This window comes from Moschus berezovskii, chromosome 11 (genome assembly GCF_049115385.1).
Source record: "Moschus berezovskii isolate FMDL1 chromosome 11, NW_MosBer_1.0, whole genome shotgun sequence".
Lineage (NCBI taxonomy): Eukaryota > Metazoa > Chordata > Mammalia > Artiodactyla > Moschidae > Moschus > Moschus berezovskii.
This window is the reverse complement of record NC_142470.1, coordinates 69615518-69632784: the sequence shown is the minus strand read 5'-3', so window position 1 is coordinate 69632784 and position 17267 is coordinate 69615518. Positions and strand designations below refer to the sequence as shown.

Here is a 17267-nt window from a genome sequence, read left to right as displayed (position 1 = left end):
ACGCATACAATGCTTAGGTAACTAACTGGTGTAGTCTTTCTGGAGAGGAATTCGACAGTATGTTCGAAAACATTTTACTCATCTATCCAAGAAAATAAAATGCAACAGCAGCAGTAGTCAGTGAAATACTGGAATCGACTTATGTGCTCCAAAGTACTGGTGGGGGCAGGGGACACTTACAAATACTATGATACAGCTAAATAAAATGAAATTCTAGTCACCAACAATGTTTTAATAACATAGAAAAATTCTTATAACAATTAAAAGCAGGATACAAAACTGTGCTTATACAAAGACCATAACTGTGTCAGATAAACCCACACACCTAAAGAACAATCAGTCAGATGTTAGCAGTCATTTTCTTATGACAATGTGTGCAACTTTTTTTCTTCTTTGAAATTATTTTTATTATCCAGTTTTCTTCAGGAAACATGAAATAATTTTACAGATGAAAACAGCAAAGTTTGTTTGTGTGTAGAGCAGTTTCACATACCTTGGTGGCTGTTACGGATGTGGCCAAGTTTGTAGTTTTGGAAGAGGATCCATTAGAACTTGCTGGTGGTGTCTGAGCCACCACAGATTTGCTGTTTGTACTGTTTGTTCCATTAGCAGCACTGGTGGAGTGGGAGAAAGTAAATTTGAAGCCACCAGAAGATGTCCTTTTTGGAAGGTTTTCCTTATCTTCACTTTCCTTTGCTAAAGCAAACATAAATATTTGAATCTTTGTTGGTAAATATTGCTAAGTCAAAGCATCTGAAAAGAATAATTTAAAACTTTTGCTTTTTTGTAAGAACTAAGAGGGCAGAGCATGATGAGTACAGTGATGCGTCTTCATTAGCTGTCATCTTAGAAATCCCAGGGTTAGAAAAGACTTTAAGAATCAGGTAACTGATTAGCCACCCTACCCTAGAATTCTCCACTGCTCTATCTAGGACCCTTCCAAGATCTCACTTACTGTTTCTCTCTTTTTTAACTGTCTCTCTAAAGCGTCCACTCATTGAATCTACACTTCCATACTCATGAAAACCTAATAATCTCTCTCACAAGTCAAAAATGCCTAAAGAAAATGATTATGATCATGCTTATTTATTTTCTGAATATTCCAGGTTCCTTTGTCTGTTTCCTTTATGACAAGGGTGTCCACTATCTTTTAATATCTGGCTGCTACTATTTTTATATATGATTCTTATGCAGTACTTCAGGTATTGCCTCACTGCCTCTTTTGACAGTAGTCAGGGCAGTGGGTGTAATGAGTAAAAAAAAGAATTTGGCTACCAAAAGGTACCTGCTTCTTAGGACATTTTCACAGGTTATTTGCTCCCCCAGGCTGAAGTAAACAGAACTTATGGCAGCAGTAGGTAGAAAATGAATGAGGCTGGTAAGAAGAGTTTCAAGGAAAATGTAGTAAGAAATTAATGAAACACTAACTCGTGAGAAATGCCTTAAGAAAAATCTAACATTCAAAATCACAAACTTACATAAAGCCTAGGAAGTGCTTTTGCCCTTCAAGATATAAATTTTTTGAAACATTTAAATTAATAGTGGTAATTTCTCAAGTTATAGAATTAAAAGTGATTGCTTCTTTTGAAAAACACTAGTAAGATCTTAGTTTTACAGACAAGTTAAACATATTTGAAAGACAGGAAATTTTACTATTACATTTCCTCTCGACATTTTATCTTTATGAAAGTTTTATTAACAATTAAAAAATTTCAAAGAGTAAAGTACTTCTCTCTTTAAGCTTGGTTTCCTCAGCTGTAAATGACAGCGTGCACTGGAAAGTTTCTTTGGATCTCTGTGATCTCTATCATTATTGGAGACTTCAGTATAAACATAAAGCCATAACTGTTCATAGAAGGCAAAGTATAAACAGACAATGCAATTTCTAAATAGCAAATGAAGAGCATCACAAAAGAGCAAGTTTCAAGAAAAATGCTTTAAACATGAGAAATGTTTTGAAAAATCAGATTTAAAAAAAGCGATAATTTTATTTAAAAGGTTTTTACTTAGCATAAAATTCATGTCTTTCATGCTTTAAAACTGATCACACCCTCACAAGGAACTATATAATTTCTATACTAAATAAGAGAATGAGCTAATCAAAAATTCAACACTGTAATACCTTTTTTAGTCTCCATGAATTTTTCATAACTATCTGGAAAATCATCTTCTGCCTTAGATTTTTCCACTGGTGCAACAACTGTTTTTCCTTCCTCCTCATCATCTTCATTAAACCACATTTCTTCATCCTCTTCCAACGCCTTTGCATCTCTGCGAAATCTGTTACTACGTAATATAGATGGTACACTGTAAGAAATATATCACAAGTATTGAGTAACGACTTAAAATTCCTGACCAGTTTAAATGAGAGTAATATGTATAACCAAGAGGAGATGAAATAATTTTAACTGAGTATAACTTATAACCAGTTGTGAAAGAATATGTAACCAGAGAACACTCCAAGGATGTTTGTACACTAACCTAAAAATTTATCTTGAGTTAAGATATGGAGCAGTAATTTTTTATATAAGGAATTCAGGGCAGGGAGAACAGCTTACCCTTCTATACAACCCTGTATTTTCTAATGATAGAAAGAAAATTCCTGGGTAAATTTCGTATGTAAGATCAAACTACATATGGCTTTGAACACAATTTTATAGGCTGTAAATGTAATATACTTAAAAAATACCTGTTCAGTTTCTGATTTTGTCTGTCTTTTTCTTGCTCATATTTAGTCTTCAATCCTTTGAATGTCTGAACATATTCAATCGATTCAAGTGCTTTATAAAAGTTTTCAACTATATGTGCAGTAAGAGACTTGATATCTTCCTGTATAAGCACAAAATTTATATTTCAAATATAATACTTGCTAGAAGAAAAACTTAAAAAAATTTTTTTTATAGTTCCAAAGTTGATCAAAAAAAAGGTTTTTCAAATCACCTTCCAAAAATAAATGTCCTAGTTTCTTTATACATGAGCCAGGACTTCAAAGAAAACTTGGTAAAAAAAAGAAGCAATTCCCTGAAGTCCTTCTGGGAGACTATAAAGAACATTTGAAACATAAATGTATTTACTTTATATCACCTATTTATTTTTTGCATTTACATAATAGTACTTTACAACTTAAAATAAGCACTTTCACATACAATTTCACTTGACTCTCATAACAATTCTATGAAATAGGCATTATTATCCCTATTTTACAGAAAGGGAAAATTGAGGTTATGAGAGACTAGATGGCCTGATCAAGAGTGCACACCTAGTTAGAAATCAATTTTGAAATTATGTTTTCAAAAAACACTGAAAGATACTACTTAATGACTCCTGGTTTAACTATCAAAGTAAGATAATTCTTACTAAAAAATAAACAGATTCCTCCAACTATATCACATACACATATCTGATAAAACAACTTGACTTCCTCCTGTGTATTTCCAGTTCTCTAGACCAATAGTAATAAATTCTAAATTCTTAATGAATGATTTTAAGCGATCAATGCAGATGCATGGTGAAGAGCAACCTCATTATTAAAAACAGGTTGTGATCCAGGACTAAAGTATACATGCTGTTTCTTTAAAAATAAACCATAATCTGGACTTTCAGGATTTTTAAGTCTTTAAACTAGTTCCCCTGAATATCTGAATCAAAAAATATGCAAAGGAGAAAAATTAGAACCCAAGGTAAAATGGTTGTTATATACTGAAAGGAAAAAAAGGCTGTCTTGGGATTCAAAGTGTATTTATCAACCACTCAAAATTATTTTCAGAAAAACAAATTCAATCATAGGAACAGCGATGGCGTTATGAACCCTACATTTCATTTCATCTGTATCTCAACAAAAATTTTAAAGGAAAAATATAAAAATTAATCTCTAATTCACAGAACAGTGTGCTGTGAACCTGGGTTCAGAAAGTTGGTGAACTAGTTAACCATTTTCCCTTTTTTCTAAGCTAGTACTTCTATCTTCTTCATCCTTTTTGCAAACCATACTCATAGCAAATGATTACTCTAAGAAAAACAGTCTGCCAAATAATGTTGACATGAGAATAGTGTGTCATCAGTTCAAATTTGACTTGCAAGAAACAAAAGGAGAGAATTAATTTCTAGCTTTGATTTTCTTTTTTCAAGTTCTTTCTGATCATGTGGCCATGTCCACCAGTGGAATCATTTCAGTGTGTGGGACAGGGTAAATTTACTGTACCAGTTCTTCAGTTTTCATCTTATCCCCGCTATTCACATAGAGCTTTCTCTAGATCTTTTATGACAATTCTTTCGTTGCCCGAGATTGAGCTGCACCATATCTTCAAGCCCTGACTGTGCTCCTAAACAAATGAATGCATTTGAATAGGTCAGCTAATCACTTTGGGTTTCTCAAGCCCTCATCAATAAAATAAGGCAGCTGGAATAGTTCACCTAACAGTCTCTTCAACTTAAAATTCTATCATAACATCCTACCTTTTATGCATCTTGTATCAATGTTTACCAAGGGAATTATTTTCAACTTTTCTATTCATTTTTATCACTTCCCTTACAATAGATCACAGAGATCATATGAATGGCATGCCAGAGTGAAACATCCACATATGCTAAATATACCAAGCCATTTAGCCAAAAAAAAAAAAAGGAACTGAGAAGAATATAAACATGATTTAAAATACTATGATGAATTTCACAATGTAAAATATTAACATCACCAAACATATATATTTTTTTTTACTAAGAATCTTTTAATATAAACTTACCACTCTTATAAATTCAAATAACTCAATAACAGCTGAATTCAACAGATTGTACCGAGTTCCATTATCCAGAAGAGCATTTACAACTGGCTCAAAAAGATTTCCTTTGGTGATGTAGCGATTGTAAAATTCATCTTTAAGGCCAATTATTCGTCTCATAAAACGAAGAGCACCTAATTAAAAAAAAATACACGAAGTAAGTGGATAATCTTACTAATATTAATTATTATACAGGTATTTCTACATAAAGAAATGTATATGTTCATCTAAAGTAAAAAGCAAAACTGCATTAAAAATAATTGAGTTTTGAGAAAAATAGAATTAAGCAAAGACCACTCAAATCTTGTAAAACTTACTTAGGGAGCTAACAAAATTCCAACAACTGGTAGGCAGAGACCTACAAGGCAGGGAGATTAGAAAATACACAAAACCCACACAATACAAATGCTGGCACTTAGAGCAGTGCTGGTGGAAATGAGACAGTATAGTGAAGGCAGCTTAGAATCTTAGCAGGGGCTGTCATTAGGAAGGGGACAAGAATGGTGCAACCTGCCAAGAGCCAAGACTTCCTTAACTCTGGGGGACAGGGGGAGAAGGGAGTGGGGGGGGCCTTTGGAAGTAGGTGCTTCTTTTAAACTTTCTGAAAATACAGCCAAAGGTGCTCCTGTTACCTGTATACAGGAGAGCTAAGGGGCTGCTTTACTTTTCTGGTGAAGGCTATTCCAGTTTTCTTTGCCTTGGGAAAATCATCTGTGAACCAACACTATCTCCAGATTATAATAAGCTGTTTAACTTTGGTAAACATGTACTATGGCAGATCAGACTGTATTTGTAAAAGAGTGACAGAGTAATAAATAAGCAGTATAACTGGGCTTTTCACATTTTAGAATATTGAAATGAAAATTTCCCTTTAACTAGTCTTTTCCCTAGTTAAATAAAGGTAAACAAATTTAGCAATATTACTAAAACTTTGATGAAACACAAACTAATTTCAATTCCTTATTTTTATGTTTGTTTATCTTTTAACTTATAACCTCTCTCCTAGGTAGCTAATTTATTCTATAGATATCACTAAGCCACATCCTTTAAAACACAAAGCTTCCGATTTTCTAAGTTAGTCTCATTACAAACCCTTGTTCACAGATGGAAGTTACTAAAAGAAGAAGTTGTGTCTATCGAAAGAGGTTCTAAATATTATCTGAAAATAAAACAGAAATAAGCCATATAAGGTATGAATGTGTGATCATTGTAACACTTAAAACAGGTGTGGACAGAAGTGCTAGACTTAAAACTTCACCTCTTTTTTATAGTAGGGTAAGAACTAGTTTATTCAGGATTAAAAAGACTGAAATACTGGCAAAGACCTGAGAAAACAGGCAATTTCATATGTTGCTGGTGAATGAGCATGCACACAAATCTATAGTTAAAACAGCATTGTTTATAATAATTGAAATCTTAAAGCAATATAAACATTTAAATACTGGATATTCATTCAATTATGATATATCCATTTAAATAGGACCAATAAGCAGTCGTTTCAGAAGGGACTACTTATAGAAAGCCATACAGGAAAATCTAGCATGAGAACATCAATTCTTTCAAAATATAAAGGTTTAATGTAAATCTAATCAGGATGAACTGAATAAAGTTATTTTTAAGTTGCTGTGGAAGAACAAATGTCTAAGAACCAAGAAAATTATGAAAAAACAGAAGAGGTGCTAGGCAGATATTAAACTTTATACCAGAGATACTATAATGACAAACATTCTCATTCATTTTGTCTTGTGAAATAAAAGGACAGATGATTCAGACATAAAACAAATGTATATGGTAACTTATTATGTATCAAAAGTATTTTAATTCAGTAAGGAAAATATAGTTTATTTAATAAGGTGTTAGTACAACTGATTGTCCATCCAGAGAAAAGCTAGGGGACTTCCCTGGTGGTTTAGTGCTTAAGACTCCATACTCCTGGGCTTCCCTGGTGGCTCAGATGGTAAAGGATCTGCCTGTAAGGCAGGAGACATGGGTTCGATTCCTGGGTTGGAGAGATTTCCTGGAGAAGGAAATGGCAACTCATTCCAGTATTTTTGCCTGGAAAATCCCATGAACAGAGGAGCCTGGTGGACTACCATCCAGGGGTTGCAAAGAGTTGGACACAACTGAGCATGTGTGCAGGAGACTCTGATTTGATCCCTGATGGGGAAGAAGATTTCATGTGCCCTGGAGCAACTAAGCCTTTGTGCCATTAACTATGGAGCCTGTGCTCCAGAGCCTGGGACCTGAAACTACTGAGCCTATATGTCACAGCTACTGAAGTCTGCGGGTCCTAGAGCCCATGCTCCACAATAAGAGAAGCCATTGCAATGAGAAGCCTGCACAAGGCAACTAGAGAGTAGCTGCCACTCCCTGCAATTAGAGAAAAGCCCCTGCAACAATGAAGACCCAGCACAGCCAAAAATTAAAAAAAAATCAAATTATTAAAAAACAAAACAAAACTCCACACTCCCAATGCAAGGGACTATTCCTGGCCAGGGAACTAAGATCCCACATACTAAAGAGGCGTAGCAAAAAAAAGAAAAAAACAAGAAAATCGAGGAATATATTTGTATAAACTTAGGACACAGAAGACTTTAAGCAAGACAAAAAAACCCATAAAGACATATTTGTCATCATAAAGAATTTTATAGCAATTATATGGAAAACAATGCCATAAGTCAAGGTAAAGATAAATAAGACAGGACATTTTGTTCCCCAAAATGTGATAAACTACCAATATCTCTAATATGTAAGAGCTCTAAGAAAAAGATAATAGGCAACTCACAGCAGATAAAATACAAAAGCACTAAAATGTGAAAAGATGATATCAAGGAAAATATAAATTAAAACACAAACAATACATTTTCCATCATCAGCTGGATAACATTTAAAAAAGCAGTCACATTAAGTGCTGTTCAATGAATGTATTTTTCACGTCAGGTGCCTCAACCTTTTGAGAAAGTAATCTGGAGGCTATTATGTTAAATTAAAATTGAAAAAGGATTTATTAAAAATATAGTAAGATTTTGCTCTGGCAATACCAATACTGAGGATCTACCTTATGGAATAAACCAGTAAAGATATATGTACTAGGCTAATTATAATTACTACATTATTATTTGGAATGGCAAAATACCCAAACAATCTTGTAATCCATGTAATGGAGAATGGTAGAATAAGTTGTGGAAGAGCCACTATATGAACTGTTACTCTGCTATGTTTAGAAAAATATTAGTTCACGCCATATCCAATGAACTAAAGTAACATGAAGGGGATGAGATGTGTGTTAGCATGATCATGTTTCTATAAATATAAAACATGAAAACCTATACATGTGTGAATGTTTATGTAAATTTGCACAGGTACGGAAAAAGGAATGGAAAAGAAGTAGTGCAGGTAGTTAACACTGGCTTTATTAAGGCCTTAAAAATTAAGGTTGTAGTAGGGAGATTTCCAGTACTCTTGCCTGGAAAATGCCATGGGTGGAGTAGCCTGGTAGGCTGCAGTCCATGGGGTCACTAAGAGTCGGACACGACTGAGTGACTTCACTTTCAACTTTTCACTTTCATGCATTGGAGACGGAAATGGCAACCCACTCCAGTGTTCTTGCCTGGAGAATCCCAGGGACGGGGGAGCCTGGTGGGCTGCCGTCTATGGGGTCGCAGAGAGTCGGACATGACTGAAGTGACTTAGCAGCAGCAGCAGTGGCAGGGAGATTAACCTTTTCTCTATACATTAAATGTTTACATTTTAAGTATGATTTTCATGCTCAGAAAAAAATCCACAAAGCTCTTATTTCAAGAGACAAGGTTTCTTTACCTCTATCTGCAGGTGAAATTAAGAGGAAGAAAAGAAGGAGTGTGCCAAAAATCCACATGTGAGCAAACATCAGCATTAAAGTTTGATTTTTATTGGTCCAAGTGGTCTACTGAAGGGCTACACATAACTTAATTTTACAAGTTTAAATAACCTGAGTTACACAAATACATATCAAGGCCCATATCTCAAAAATAAGAGTCACTACTAAATGACAGTCTGATGAAACAGATGTAAAAGATGGCAGGAGAGGTTCTGTTAGTGATATCACTGCACATGGTATTACATCACAACTGAATCTAAATGTGAGCAATACGTAGGTGGGAGAAGCACTATAACCTATTCCTCTTGTCCTTTAAATAAAAGACTAAAACTATTAAAAATGTTGTTCCATAAGACATTTTACAAGAATGTTCATTAAAACTGTTACTTACACAAGGCCAGGAAAGTGTGCTTTGAATTCATCAAGACCAAGACTCTTCTTAGCAAGTCCTTGTTCATAATATAGTTTTTTATGTGATATGTGTGATGTTCCACACAAAATGTGAGTAGTTCTAAAATTAAGGCAAGCAGCTGTGCTGTTTGATAATTATCTGCAAAGAAAATCATTGTATGAAAATACACACTGCAACACATCTAGACAAAGAACACTAAGTACAAATTCTTTATTTTAGAAGAAAAGTAAAACTGTTTTCTCCTAATTTTTGTATCAATTAAAGAAGCTACAGATTTTTATTTTTTCATTAGGTAGACTCTCCAGAAGTATTAGTAGTTTAACCTACTAAATACTTTCTAAGGCTCTAATATGTTAAATAAAAATCTACAAACATGATAATAAGACCCTCATTGCACTGAGATTTTCTTAGTAATGATTTTGTAATATGTGCTATCATTATTAACATTAATGGGTCTATAAAAGGATCTACCACATATTGAGGAAATATCTTAAACTTTTTGCCAAAAGTGGTGCAACACAAATTTCTCAAGAAAAATTAATATGCTTTCTTTAAAGACATCTTTAAGAAAAGGAGGACATTTCTGCCTGTTTGAATATCAAGTGAAAAATATTACATCAAGATTTTAAGACAATAATCTTTTAAACATCAAATCAGGCCTACTAAAATATTCCAGCTTTTTCTTCCTCAAGAGGCTTTTGTTTACATACTCATGGAATGATTTACAATTGCTTCTTGAACATCAAGACTGAATATATAGGTAATTACCCATACATACTGTAAATATTTTAAGAAAACATTAAGCTGTGAAGAAATTATGGAATCAAAGCCTTAGAGAATAGGAAAAAAACCTGACACCATCTAGTCCAACTATTTTATTTTTCACATAAATATTTTGTGGAACATCACTTGATGTTATCAGGAAAATTTCAGCATTCTTTTTAATAAAAGAATGACCATCAAGTATAGAAAATACAATTCTGATACTCAAAGATCTTTTCTACTATAAATCTAAGTAAAAAGTTTTACCTGCTCCAGACTAATTAGTATAACAGCCAACACCACAGCCAATATTTGAACTAGTTTCTTACCATTAAAAACAATTCTCTTTAATTTCCCTATTCCCAAATTTTATTTACAAAAGATTTTGCAACAGCAGTCTGTAGTGTTAAATGTCTTGTTTTCACTTTACCAAATTAGGACGTGAAATCACTTACTATATATCTAATAATTCAATCTCCAAATTGCTTCCTTATTTGAAACTGGCTTTCCTAGAACTCTGATGAGCCTGGTAGAAAAGACAGGATGCTTAGGTACTCCCAGCATATTTTCCATATTACCAGGTCAATACCTGATACATATGTTCCAAGTAGAAATAACAGCGCTTATACTCAGATTCATGAGACATCTATGTATGCAAAGACTGTTATAAAGACTACTTCCTAACTGATTTGCCTTAGTTTACTGTATTTAAAAAATAAGAAGGAACTAATCCTCAACTTTTACAGGTCTTCTAAAAAAATAATGCAGGAGATAAGCTCTAAATTTACAGAAAAAAAAAAACAAAACACAAAGTTTCAAATGGATTTTCCATCTTTGATATTAGAGTTGATTTTTTTTCTTTTAAAAAAGTTTTGGATTTTTGGATGAAAATAAACCTTTCCTAGTTTTGTGTAAGTACATTATATTCTGAATGGGAAAAAACTTATAATTTGCATTAGTTCATAAAATAAGAATTTATACTTACCAGGACAAATCGTGCTGCTTTTGTTAGATCCAACTATGTTATCTAATAAAAAAAATTAAAATCAGTGACTTTAGTAATAATACCTCACACTTCCTTAGCACTTTACAACATACAAAGCACATCTTTGATCATAACCTCATTTTACTGGCATAATAACCATTAAGCATTAGCAGCTTCAGTCAAATATTATACCTCTATCTGCAATTTTTTTAGACACTTGGGTACAGATGAACAATTATTAAAAGATGGTATCAAATATTCTGATAAGAGAACACAGATTTTAACAGTCACTTATGCTTTGAATTAAAAAAAATTAAGAATATTAAAAGTTTCAATTCCGAGGCTCACATCTTAGAGCATATTTAAGTAAGGAAACATGATAATGTATACCAGAGCATTGTTTGTAACAGCAGAAAGCTGGAAACAAGTTACTGTGAAAACCCCATATTATACATGTCACAGAAATATAAAAAACAGGGCTGATAAACTCCCAAATTTAGCATTTCTTGTGGGATGGGGATGGGGTAAAATGAAAATGCATAAGAAACTATGTATATTTTTTTAAAACTGAAAAAGCACACGTCAGTACTGACAAAGTCAATGGGAAATATATATCTGTGATGCTATTATCTAAATATTTCTGTATGCTGCAAAGTTTTACTTTAAAATGCTCCCTAAGATATAAATTCAGAAATGGAGCTGATAGTATTATCTAGGGTGTACAATTTTTATTAGTTTAACAAACATTTTAACTGACTTCCTCTTAACTGATTTAACAGGTAAACCATCTGTTTATTTTCTGAGCTTATGTACCCCAGCATTTCTCATTTCACCAGTTGAGCTGTATACTTCTCAAAGAGTCAGTCCTCTAGCCAGTTATATTTGGCACATGATCACATAATTCAAATATTGTAGATTGATAAAATGTCACAGAACTGTAATAATCTATGGCTAAGTTAAATACAGCAGAACTCAACTTAGATGCACAAAATTATGAATACTTAAAACACTTAAAGGGAAAGTACTTAAAACCACAGCAGAATTCTACACTCAGATTGCTTAAAAAGTACGTTTCAGTTTTTACTCCACTTTAATAAACTGAAACCAGAAATTGTAGCTGATAAACTATGGTGCTATTTATGCAATATGGAAATACAATTAAAGAAAAGAAAGTGAAAGTGACAGTTGCTCAGTCGTGTCCAACTCTTTGCAACCGCATAGACTGTAGCCTGCCAGGCTCCTCTGTTCACAGAATTCTCCAAGCAAGAATACTGGAATAGGTAGCCACTCCTTTCTCCAGAGGATCTTCCCAACTTGGGGACTGAACCCAGTTCTCCTGCATTGCATGATTCTTTACCGTCTGAGCCACCACAATTAAAGAAAACCCACATACAAAAAACAGACTTTCCAGGAGCTCAAACAGTAGAATCTGCCTGCAATACAGGAGCCCAGAGTTTGATCCCTGGGTTGGGAAGTTCCTCTGGAGAAGGGAATGGCAACCCACTCCAGTATTCTTGCCTGGAAAATTCCATGGACAGAGAAACCTGGTGGGCTACAGTCCATGGGGTCACAAAGAGTCGGACATAACTGAGCAACTAACACACATACACATGCACACACACACACACACAAAGAAAAAAATAAAAACGGACTTGACCCTATTCGAACTAACAGTAAGAGTCAGCATGTAAAGTAAACATTTAGAGTTTATTTTAAAAAATTATTATTTTCTGCTTTAACCAACTTTTAAACTTCTGATCCTTATTTTCTGAAATTAAAGCATTTTTACTGTACTGCCAACTCTAAAATGATGGATTTTCTAATGTAGGCAATATACTCTCTAAACTTAGTCACTCTGATATTAACTCTTAAGAACTTTGGGAACAATCTTCTTTTGCTAAGTGTTTACATTTCTCTTCCTCAAGGTGTAATACTTTCTGCCACATTTTGGACACGCTTCTCTACCACAGACACTCTAAAACATGGGAAACCATGATTTTATATTGCAGGTTAAAATTTTAAGTAATAATTTCCCTGTCATAAAAAGCATCAAGTAAAGAGTCTGTTAGTTTTAATACTTATCTTGATCTTTTAAAACAGAAATCATAAGCAGGTAAGTAAGAGGCCCTACCCTTTTCACGTCTGTCTTCTGAAGTATTGGTCAAAAGTGGTGCTGTGAGGACATGCATACAATGGTTGTAGAAGAAATTTAGAAATTCACTTTTTTCGGTTTTCTGAAATATACAGAATTAAAATAAAACTTTATTATCTTTATAATTAATAGAACATCTTCAAGAATTAGCAGTGCAAGTCATACACAAACAAGAGATACTTTAGGATACTGTGAAAGACTCAACAAAGTTATTATATTCATCTTAATCTAATTTTGAAGAACTGACAAACCTATTTCATATAGTAAATGGAAAAAAGCATTATAAAAGGTTTCTCCAGGGAAAATTATTCAAAATAATTTTTTTCAAAAGTATGATTTGAAATGCAATGAAAAATCTATCAATGTAAGAACAACTTAACCGCTTAAAATTTGAAAGCCCAGATTTCACAACGTATCCAAACTTGAACAAATACCAAGTTTATTTATCAGGCCACTAGAAATGGTATAGATTTTAGATATTTTTTTTAAAAGTTTTAAGAATTTGTTACTTGGAAATTTGGAAAATAGTGCCTTTTGGTTTTTTGACCATTATTTTTTATATAATTGGCTCTATAAACTTGTAATGATTTGAAAACATACTTTTTCTCTAAATTTGAGGGAATTCTATAAAGGAGAAATATTCAAGCATTTTGAGATAACCACTAATAATATTTTGTGATATTTCCTTAAGTACTTTTTTGTTAACAACTCCTTTCACCATGTAATTAAGAAAATCTGATACATACTGCTTCTTTTTTACTGTGATAAAAAACATATAGCATTTACCATCTTAACCATTTTATATATAGTTCAGTAGTGTTAATTATATTCACATTGCTGTTTTAATTTTTAAGATGCTAACATACAGAGGCCAAGAAACAAAAACAGAAGTGCTAGCATTTTACCAAGATTTTAGCAGATTACAATCTTGTATTTTGCTGCAAAAATAACTGCTAGAGAAGTATTACTGCTCCTTGAATACTGAGGGTACAAATGCTTGAATGCTTTTCAAAATTGTACAAATTTTAAAAATTTAAATATGTACACATAATTTATATATTTATACGTAACTTCAGTTCAGTTCAGTTGCTCAGTCGTGTCTGACTCTTTGTGACCCCATGAATCACAGCACGCCAGGCTTCCCTGTCCATCACCAAGTCCTGGAGTTCACCCAAACTCATGTGCATCGAGTCGGTGATGCCATCCAGCCATCTCATCCTCTGTCGTCCCCTTCTCCTCCTGCCCCCAATCCCTCCTAGCATCAGGGTCTTTTCCAATGAGTCACTCTTCGCATGAGGTGGCCAACGTACTGGAGTTTCAGCCTAAGCATCAGTCCTTCCAATGAACACCCAGGACTGATCTCCTTTAGAATGTACATAACTTAGTATATATAAAATCATCTAAAACTTACTAAACCAAAATGTTTCTATTGCAGAGTAATTTCTTACATTGGTTGTAGCCAGCATGTTCTCTGGATCAATTAGAGTACGAAGAAGTCCCATTAACTGAACAGCACCTCCTAGCTCAGGATCAGTGTCACATATCATTTGTTCAATTACGACATTAATAAGAAGGATATCCTGAAAGAAAACAGGTTTCTATGAGACCTGGTTTGGATATAAGACAAACACACCAGCTGAAAGAACAAAATCAGAATCATACAGGAAGAAAAAAAATGAATGAAGTTATTTAAACTTTTTAATCCTCATGTCTTCAAAGTTCTATAAACATACTAGAGTAAAAAGAAACCCACTCGAAACCAAACAAAAATCAGCGCACACAACAGCTTACAACATCATCCTTATAGGCAATGGAAAGCAAAATCATTTACCAGCAATTCTTATTCGCTAACATATTCTCAATCTCGGTAACAATAAAAACACTGACAGAATATATGAAACTACAACTGGTAATACAGTAGACAGCAAACAATGAAAGACACTAAGAGATGGGTAACAAATGAGATGAGCCCTATGATATATGTTAGGTACTATTATTGGTATTAATTTCTGGATTCTGCAAACTAAGTAAAAATCACTTCTAAAAAAACTGGCATTAACCATGTGGCTAGAGATTATGTTGTGGAGAGTAGCATGGAAGAGCAAAATGGTCTTATCCGAGAGGTACACTCACCTCAGCAAACAATTAAAATTAGTCTACCAATAATGCTTGACTAAACCCACTTCAAAATAACAATGTGCTGAGACAATGAACAAATAATTCCTAATATAATGAATGATTTAACATTCATCAATGAGCAAAGCATTACCAGCATTATAAGTTAGTTGTCTGTAAAACAGGCTTCCCTTGTGACTTAGCTGGTGAAGAATCCGCCTGCAACGCGGGAGATCTGGGTTCCATTCCTGGGTTGGGAAGATCCCTTGGAGAAAGGAAAGGCTACCCACTCCAGTATTCTGGCCTAGAGAATTCCATGGACTGTATAGTCCATGGAGTTGCAAAGAGTTGGACATGACTGAGTGACTTTCATTTTCACTGTCTGTAAAACAGGCTTCATTTTCTAAGCAAACTTGATGAACAGGAGGAACAGCTAAATTAAAGGACCAAGCCTTTAACGGCAGTACAGCTAATAAGTAGCTAGGTAAGCAGCCTTATTTTAATTCTTCCATGTTCTTTTCTCCAATGGAACTAAAATTCAGCAGTCATTAAAGTCAGACCACTCTCAAAATTCAAGCCATTTCTTACTGCATGGTAAAGTTCTTTTCTGGCATTAAAACAAAAATAATTTTCCTTAATCTGCTTCTCCAACAATGGCATTCATCGCACTAGAAAACTCATGATCAAGCAACTTATAGCAAAATAATGGAGATTTAAGACAAACAACACGAAAATTACTTCTTCAGATGTCACACTATGACTTGATCTTAACCACAGTGACATTACTCCAGTGCTAGCTAGGTCACCAAAATCTACTCTTGAGAATACTCTCTTAAATTTGTAGTCTTAGGAGAGGCCTAGTAACTCCTATCCCATTAATGTTGCTTTATTACCATGGTATCTGAGTTTTACTTCTCTTTATATTATCAGAGAAGCTTTGCAATTAGAACCTGCAATTCAGAACCAGCTTCCAAATGTCACCACTATTTACTTGCAATATTCCGGAGTCTAAGCCAGGGGTCATTAAACTACCAAACTACCTGGCTGGCTGTTCATTTTGTAAATAGTTTTACAATAAAACATTTACTGGAACACAGCCACACCTATTCATTTTCAAACCATCTATAGACGGTTCATATTAAAGAGGAAGAGTTGAGTAGCTGCGACAGAGACTAAAGGACCCACCAGGTCTTATTTAACATTTGGCCTTTTATCCTTCATCTAAATAAATAGCATGAATGAGATTAATTACAGCTTCTGTGAGATACTTCAAAGCCTTGGTATAATAGTTTCTAAATCAAGTTTTAGAGAAACAATACTTCTGTTGGTTTTATCATATTCCAATGTCATAGTAGTCTTAGAAATACATACTTTTGTTTTTAAAGTACATTTTGGCAACCCACTCCACTGCTCTTGCCTGGAGAATCCCAGGGATGGCGGATCCTGGTGGGCTGCCGTTTGTGGGGTCGCACAGAGTTGGAGACGACTGAAGCGATTTAGCAGCAGCAGCAGCAAGTGGGTTTAAGAATTTTTCAATTCTTAAATAATTAGCCACAGAGGAAAATAATTAGCAACAGAAGGAAAGTTCTGGGTATCTACATATGGAATTAGGTATTATCCAGATAATCGGCTGGCCTCCCTATTTTCTGATTGGGAAACAAAGAACATACTTTATTCCATTGCTTCCAAGGTTTCTTAAAAACTTTTTAACTTCTAGCTGCTGAGATATATTTTATCATCTATAGCTTTATACAGTCACTGTTAGTCAAGTGGCAACCATGACAAAGTTACATGACAGATTTGCACTGACACTTTCTGATAAGATCAATAAAATATTAGAATCTAGAAGAATCTGTATATAGAAATAATGACTATAGGAAAAATGTTAACATTCCCTTGTATCTTAACACATTTTAATCTTGTAATCCATGTTGCTAAAACCAAATCTGCTCTATAGTACTAGAAAGAAAAGTTTGAATGTTGTGCGTTTATTTTGAGAGACCATCAAAACATCAACTGCACACTGAATACAGAGGTAAGTTATTTCTTCAGTGTTACCACCAATTTAATATAGAATTCAGCATGTAGACTCCTTAATTCTGGAAATTAAAAAATAATTTATCTTCATTTGTGGGCTAACTTATTTTGATGTAAACAGAAATTTTAAATTGGAAAATTGTTAGACCTCAGAAAATTCAGGGAAA

At 33.8% G+C, this 17267-nt stretch overlaps 1 protein-coding gene across 2 annotated transcripts in view; it reads right to left on the bottom strand.

Annotated features, from left to right (window-relative positions):
• Window positions 1-17267, bottom strand: part of PPP4R3B (protein phosphatase 4 regulatory subunit 3B) — a 49729-nt gene that overhangs the window by 7158 nt on the left and 25304 nt on the right. Inside the window, exons 8-15 of one of the 2 annotated variants that reach the window (XM_055400260.2) lie at window positions 14397-14528; window positions 12928-13030; window positions 10797-10838; window positions 9029-9187; window positions 4743-4912; window positions 2690-2829; window positions 2123-2286; window positions 494-696 (exon numbers count right to left, since the gene is read on the bottom strand). In XM_055400260.2, coding sequence (XP_055256235.1) covers window positions 494-696; window positions 2123-2286; window positions 2690-2829; window positions 4743-4912; window positions 9029-9187; window positions 10797-10838; window positions 12928-13030; window positions 14397-14528 — 1113 coding nt within the window. Of the gene's footprint in view, window positions 1-493; window positions 697-2122; window positions 2308-2689; window positions 2830-4742; window positions 4913-9028; window positions 9188-10796; window positions 10839-12927; window positions 13031-14396; window positions 14529-17267 lie in introns of both variants that reach the window. The other variant, XM_055400259.2, reaches the window with a different exon arrangement.